This window comes from Agrilus planipennis, unplaced genomic scaffold, assembly GCF_000699045.2.
Source record: "Agrilus planipennis isolate EAB-ADULT unplaced genomic scaffold, Apla_2.0 scaffold70, whole genome shotgun sequence".
Lineage (NCBI taxonomy): Eukaryota > Metazoa > Arthropoda > Insecta > Coleoptera > Buprestidae > Agrilus > Agrilus planipennis.
In genome coordinates this window covers 1076821-1085002 of record NW_020442458.1, presented here as the reverse complement: position 1 = coordinate 1085002, position 8182 = coordinate 1076821, and the positions used below count along the sequence as shown (strand labels likewise).

The window sequence follows — 8182 nt, the reverse complement described above, 5'->3', positions numbered from 1 at the left end:
CAAACTGAAAGGCCATGTGATGGAATAAAGGCGCTTCCTCGTAAAAAAAATCAATAGCAGAAGAGTATCCCGTCATCCGTCCGTCCGTCCGAGACATAATTTCATTAGTTTTCGTTGCGGTCGCGTGTCGTGGGCGTATATACGCTTGCGCTCTCCGATTCATGGATTGCCGCGACTACGAGGCTAATCGGCGACGGGCATATCTCCTGGTTGTTCTTAGCCGGTCCGTTCATCGCAGTCGCCGTACGACCGTTGTCTTGGTTACTACGCAACAAGTGAGCATCGGAACAACTCCCACCATATGGTGGTGCTTGGTCTCAGTTTGCTACAATCTCCCGCGTTTCGTGACTGACGGTTTTTTTCCTTTCTCGTACAAATGTCCTTTTGGGTCTCGTTTGACTTCTTTATGACCATTAAATCGTTGGCAAGTTGATGGAAATGAGGAAATTTGTACCTGAACCGTGTGCTTGGTAAAAATATCGAATGCGCGACGGCGTCTCGATTTTACGCGCACTGAATGCGAGTGGATCATTTGTATGCAAATAGGATCAAGTGGTCGTCATCGGTCCAAATTGGCAATTTCAGGACCTCGCTGCTAGTTATACTCGAGACCCCAAAATTTGCAGACCAACAGTTTCTCCATTCTCTTCACTTTCGTCTTCTGGTTCTTCAAACTATTCATTCATCCATCCATCCATTATATCATGAGCGAGCTGAGTCGCTGACAGCTGCATTCGAAGAACCATTTAAAGAACGATTCATCAATCAGCCGCGTTGTGGAATTGTGTGCCTTGAGAGAAAAATCAGACGGAAAGGGGAGACGAGGAAGATAAAGACCAACCAGTAATTGCGCTCATCAATTCGGCCAAACTGGAATTAAGTGCGTTTCACAGTGCATCATAACAGTTTTCGATGGAAGACCGATGACCTGACAATTACGAAGAATTCGATAACAATCCGTCCATTTTAGTAACAATTATATCATTCTTTTCGGACTTATTATTCGAACGCTTCATTGAAAGTGATCTCTTCAACAAAACGTATTTTTGGAAAACGCTTTGTACCTCTGTCTATTACTATAAATAGTCGAACATAAGTTATTTAGATGCTAGTTTGGAATCAATTTTGATAACCATTATTTGGTAACGTTCTTCTGGTACAAGACAGAAGTGGTTACTTAATTTACTTAAAAAACATTGGTGTTTAAGTCAAAAATAATACTTATAAAAACACTTTGTGAGTGGGTTGTTGAAAGTATTTGTATCGAAGTTTTTGAAAAGTTCGTTTTGTGTTTTGTTTTTATCGGGACTTAAACTGACGTACGATCTCATGTGCTTATCGGTGCCCTGAGGGGGCTATGGATTCGGGAACTTGCTGCCTGGCCCCTACGGCACCGCCTCGTTGCTCTGACGACCAGATTGTTCCAGCCCATCCCGGAGACTATTGGACTTTATCCCCTAACAACTATTCGCAGCCATTCATCGACGCTTGGTTACAGATGCAGGTTAGCAAATCCCGTCTATTCTATTTTTTTCTCTGTCTATCCCGCAGGTTCCTTTTTAACGCGCCTGCTACGCACTCCTTGTGGAGGGTTAGGGAAAATATATGTACTTGCACCGAACATACAATCTCACCCTTTTTTGTCGGCATTTTTTCTTTTTATTTTTCACTAGCAAAAATGCAGAATTTGATGAAAGTGTGGAACGTCTATCAGAAAATATCAACTGCTTTTTTGAAAACTGTCCTAAACTAACCAAACTACCCAAATGTTTTGAATAAAGCATAACACCTCCTAAAGGATTTAAGTTGCATTTATCAGACTTAAAGATACGTATTTACTATTTATAATATGAAAAGATGGTTGAAGGTACTTGTATGAGTTTCAAACCTATTTCCAAAAGTGACACCGCTCTTTGATGACTGCATGTACCAGAATATTCCTGTGTTCGATTCTTCATTCCCTACAGATTCTCTGTCGTATTAATATTGTCAATTTATTTGTTCTGGTTTGCTATACTGAATAAACAGAAATCTAATATTTAACAATTATTCTTCATTACTCTGTAAATAGGAGGTAAATATATATTTGTAAAATGAATGCCAAGCAATGGTCTAGACCTCTAGGTCATGCCGCTCGGGTGTAATAAACGAATTCCACTGTACCTATATGAGGAAATTGTAATCACCCGAAGGATCGAAGGTAATAAATTCTCTGGACAAGGAAGATCGTAAACTTTTATTTGGAAGCAAACAAAGCTACTGGTTTTTATCCTTTAGTAGCAGTGTTCGCGGCTTCCTCGAGTTACGTTGGAAAATTCATCTCCACGAATATAATCGATGTTTAATCGATAATAATAAGTTTCGATTTCGGATAATTTTCTTAACCACAGTACTGATGTCTACCGAGCTAGAAAGGTTTTGAAGGTAGATTAGGTTGGGCACCTAAATAATTCTTTGAATTACTACAGAGCTATTCATTTTATGNCGATTCTTCATTCCCTACAGATTCTCTGTCGTATTAATATTGTCAATTTATTTGTTCTGGTTTGCTATACTGAATAAACAGAAATCTAATATTTAACAATTATTCTTCATTACTCTGTAAATAGGAGGTAAATATATATTTGTAAAATAAGAAATTTCTTAATCTTTGTATTAGGAATTACTTAGTAAAGGGGTCAAACGTTGAAGTTGTAGTTATGTTTTTAATAATAAGGTAAAATCTTCTTCAAGTACATCGGTACATTTTACTACTAAACGTTCTGTTTTATTGTCCCACTTAGTAGGTATAAATTTCATAACCCGCAATTTAGCAGCGCAATGAGAGACGTAAGCTTTGCACTTGATAATTGCACATCTGTGGGTAGGTGTTTCTTACTCGAGTAGATACTTAATGGGTAAATGAAATAAAATAAATTAAAGTGTGTAATTCTTAAGTTTGTAATTATAGGTTAGTTAGAAAATAAATAAGTACCTACTTAGTTTTTGTTAGTGTAATATAACGTAGCTAACGTGTGCTACTGCTTTTGCATTCTACTAGCTATTTGATGGTGATGTTTGCAGATAAGTTAAATAAAAAGCAATAAAGCAGAGTTGGTTTTACTCTCTGTGTTATTTACTGTAATAAAAACGACTAAAGGGTAATTTACAAAGAGAACCTACAAGTAATCATGAAAAATGATGATGCTTCTTGGTGAACCATATATTTATTGATTAGCTTAAGATGGAAACACTTGGATTGGTTCATAAATATTAACGTTTAGTTAGTTAAATAATTTGGAAGATTCTCTTAAGGAAGCGAAATGTACAAATGTGCATTTGTGGACCAATACAAGAGCTTTTCTTCAGCTGAGTGAATAAAATAATGAGGTGAATTTTAAACGAATACTTTTCGTAGAAGTATATATAAATGTATTACATCGATATTATCAAAATAATGTTTTAAACAAACGTCCCAAAAACTAAACTGCATTTGTTTAAGCGATTTATAGTTGTCAGATATTTGTGTAGGCAGATACGTACCTAAAATAGCTACATTTTCTATGTTTTTATTAAGTTGCATTAAGAATGTAACAAAATTAGAGATGTAAATGATATGTATCAAATTAAATAGTCGGTATTCAAATCCATTTTGGACCACTAGTATAGATACACTAATACTAAAAGTAGCGAGTTGAGAACCGAATAGCGACATACAATATTGTCCATTAGTTATACATGTAATCATCAAAGGGCAATATCATTATTAAAACAAAACATGGCATAAGAAAATGCGTACAAACTTCTTCTCATCATCATCATCATAAGATCGTTTGACAAGCACCTCTATTTTTTCCTATCCTAAGTTAATCTTCGTATTTCCCTAAAACTAGAACATTCTTGACTATTTGTTAACAATAATCTAATCTACCTCTACTCCTCTTAGATCCTGTATATGCTTCTAATATGTCCTTAATTGGCTCTTTATGCCTGAGAAGGGGCCCTATCAACCTATATCGATATTTTTTATTTTTGTTCTCCTATTCTTTCCAATACCTCTTCATTTCTAAACTTCTCTATCCACGGTATCCTCATCATTCGTCTGTAACACTACATTTCAAACGCTTCTAACCTTATAAATAACAAAATAAAGTAAGATAACTTCAATAAAGGCAATTTAAAACTTTTGGGGTGTGCTACATATTTTGTTCTAAAGATTTTGGGGGTACTTTAGGACAGTTTTCAGAGAAGCAGACGATATTTTCTTATAGACGTAGTTGGAAAAACATATTCCGTACGTTCACCAAATTATGACATACCAAGAAAAAATGTCGACACAAAAATGTATAATTACTATGTTTGCTGAACATTTTGCCTTACCTGTATAAATCTACGTGTAGATTTGGATAATATTTTATTACTAAAGTGATCGATACACTATTATAGTAAATTTCTACAATTTCAGAAACTTTCATTAGGAACTAATATAAGTACTTATTGAGACAGAAACAATTTCTAGGGGAAATGAAGACGTTTGAAATATGTACTACAAATTCCTCTAACATCTTACATTTTATTTACAGTGCAAGACTGTTTATATTTCTCCTACAATTTTGTAGTCAAATTTATGCTGCTTACCATTTAGTTTATCTACAGTAGTATTATATACAAAACGGTCTCTAGACTCTAATGTTGTAGAATTATATAGTAAAATATTTTTTTGAGGTTTGGTGTATAAATTAAATAGTGAGTACATTAATTACTTACGTTTGTTACTTACTTAGTTAGACCCTTCATATTTCTACATTCACCACCAAGGGACACTGACTATGTGCATCTAGATACTGACTACATAATATTTAAATACTGACCCATAAAGTAAACACCTTTCTACTTTTACGTATCCTAACTAATATTATAAATACGAATGTGTTTGTTTATTACCATTTCATCCCTTAACTACTCAACCAATCATTACAAAAATTTCTATACACATTCTTAGAGATACAGAAAAGAAATACTTTTTCTCGGGGGATAGAAAAGATAGTTTTATGTGGTCGTTCGGCATATGATACGTAAATTGTTCGGAGATAAATTGAAATATACAGTAGGTTAAAGTGACCCCTTTATGGTCGTTTTGAGCAAACTTTAAAATTCAAAATAAAAAGAACCTTCTACATCATCTATTATTGTAGTTTTAAGCAGTATATAAAAATAATGGTCTTTTCCAAGGAATTTGTAAAAAAGACAATTAACAAAATTACCGGTTTCGCCTATTTGCAGTCATTTTGTCCAATTCATGACCAAACCAATTATCGCCCATTATTTTGAGGGGAACGTATGAATAAGGAAATATGGTATTAAAAGAAATATTTGTTATTATTATTAGATACAAAATTTTAATTTTTAAGCTTCTATTACTTTATGGTATTATTATCTTACACTGTACACAATTTAAATTTGAACTAGTTATTGGAGTAACCGCAACTGGGTTAGAATAAAACTGATTTACGGCTATCTTTTTTTGAAAGTAAATTTTGGTGGCCGTAAACTGGTGGGGAAGTCTTAAACATTTATAGTTACCTCCTATTTATGGCAAATTGTGAGTATACCCTGGTGGAATTATATCTACAACATTTCACAAGAAAACAAACAAATGTATAACACCTAACTAGTAGAACTATGAGTAAAGAACAACCTTTTTTCAGTCTAAAGATGGTTAAATAAACCGAAACGTTACAAAAAACATATAGTGTAATTATTTGACTGCCACCCTGAAAAAAACTACATAATTTACAAGAAAACTACAACTTACTACGACAAATTGCTAAAACATTTAATAACATTTAATGTTTCTCTACAACTTGGATTGGGACGCTATTGTTACATTTCTTAGAAAGTTGCATTTTGTAGCTCCCTATAAACCTTAAAATTATGCCATATTACGAGAAACTACAACTTTTTAAGTCCCAAAAGTTTACAATTTTCCACAATCTTTTACAACTAAATTTAATCTATTCTCCGCCTAGTCACTACAATTTTCTGCAGTAGTAGAATAGTGTGAGAATCAAACTTTGGTTTAAATTTAGCGCTATTATTTGTGACATAAAATAGCAGAGACGCCACCGCGTGTTGTATATACTTGCTAACAAGCTCATAGTATTATTTCTTTTTTACATTTTTATGAGAGACGTTGAATGAAAATTTTATCAAGTCCCATAATGAACGTAATATGTATTTAGTAGAATTTCATGGAAAGTTGTAGTATTTTATGAGAAACTACAATGAACTACGGATTTGGATTACGTTGACGATTTTTTACATTTTTATAAGAGACGTTGAATATTGTGCAATATCATTGAATATTGTAGTATTCCATGAGGAACTACAACAAATTACGTTTTTCAATTGTTGTTGTTAAGTTGTTATTTCTTGTTGAAAATTTTTGTTTATTATATCCTTCTACAATTTATGACGCCGGGAAAAAAATGAGTTTCAATTTTTCGTAGAAAATTGTAGAATTTTATAATTATGAGTAACAACTTTCTATAACAAAAAAAATTGTCAAAAATTGTTTTAATTATTTATTGTATTAAAGCGTAGTTTGTTGTAGATATATTTCTACCAGGGTAGTACCTTTGTGTATTAAAATAAAAGCAGTAGAGCGAATCCGCTGGTAAAACAGTTATAAATATACCTAATGTTATTTCTCATAAACATCTCTCACTCGTTGGCACCTGCCTATAAGTATCATATTTATAATAATGTTTATCACGTATAAAGAGTCGTCCAAATTTTTATAGGTTTCCTTAATTAAAATCTCCATGAATGTACGTATTTATGTAACAGCGAGATTAGAGAGATGAATAATATGAGTTTTAGTGTAATTTGGTTAAAAGGCCTAAGGGTCATTTAAAGGTAGTAAATGGTATCGTTTATTCAAAGCGAACGAAAAAATTATTCCACCAGATGACCGCCTAAAAACTCGAACAGAGAAACATTCTACTAATTGCATGTACCTAAGTATTACCTACCAAGAATTTACACGTACCTACTCATTTAATATTCAACTGGTTGTTAGGAATTAGTGTAAATTTAACTGCGCGGAAACGGTTATAATTACCTATTAGGCAGTTAATTAATCATTAAATTCGATTTGGTAGAGTGGAATGTTTAGTCTGAAGAGTTGAACGGATCGAATTACTTCACGATAATTTTATAATTTATTTTCTATTGTTTGTTTCAAACTTAATTTTTGTTTCGAAGGAATTCTTCGCTTCTCCGCATAGGTATTAGTTAGAATCTCAGATATAAGTACTTCGTTCGTGTTGTCTTTTCCTATTGTAACATTTTAACACGTAGAAAATTAAATTTTGATGACAACTAATAATTACAATTTTCGATTGTAAATGACTGAATTTGTCGTAGAAATAATAGAATTTATTTTGACATGTTTCTTTAAAAATTACTTCAAGTTTCTTAATTATTACAATTNCGCTTACGAAGCAACAGGCTAGTGGGATAAATTGTAAACGTTGCTTTAATATTTAGATAAATTTTCGTTTTTCATTTTCTCCGTAAACATAACCGTTTTTTTGCTGAAAATATGTAACTTTCACGGCCGGTGTTGTGTACTAAGAAATGGTAATTTTCTTCCGGATTTGTAAGCCGTGCTCTAAAGGCTGATTTGTTTCCAACAAAACCCGGAAGAAAATTACCATTATTTAGTACGTTTTTTTGCTGGTTTTCGTAATATAATAATCTCTGTTTTCTGTACTATAATAGTGAGCGTCGCAATGAAAATTTAGGGTGGTAATATAGTCTCGCTTAAAGGCTCTACCTGATTTTCTTGAAGAAATTTAATAGAAATTCGAATTAGAAGCAATTTATAATGTATAATCCACACTTGAATCTCGAGTTTGAGAAATGAAGAAATTCAGGATAAAGAGGTTGGAATAAACATAAACAATTCAAGAAAAAAATGTAGCAGCGTTAAATAAGTTCACACTTACGAGGGTGGATTGATAAGTTTCCGGCCTGACCAAGAAAAACAAGGTTTTTAAAAATTTTTTTTTTTATTTCTCAACATAATCTCCTCCAAGGCTGATACATTTCTCATAGCGGTGTTCCAGTCTATTAATGCCATCTCTATAGACTGATTCGTCAAGCTCCTCAAAATAACCATTTACAGCTTCGATTACTT

General features: G+C 33.0%; 1 protein-coding gene across 3 annotated transcripts in view; it reads left to right on the top strand.

The window, feature by feature from the left end:
* The first annotated feature begins 226 nt into the window (after positions 1-226).
* Positions 227-8182, top strand: part of LOC108735350 (dendritic arbor reduction protein 1) — a 499675-nt gene continuing 491719 nt past the window's right edge. Inside the window, exon 1 of one of the 3 annotated variants that reach the window (XM_025980601.1) lies at positions 227-1504. In XM_025980601.1, the coding sequence (XP_025836386.1) occupies positions 1358-1504 (147 nt within the window). In that variant the 5' untranslated portion in view covers positions 227-1357. The remainder of the gene's footprint in view (positions 1505-8182) is intronic. The other 2 variants (XM_025980604.1, XM_025980602.1) reach the window with 2 other exon arrangements.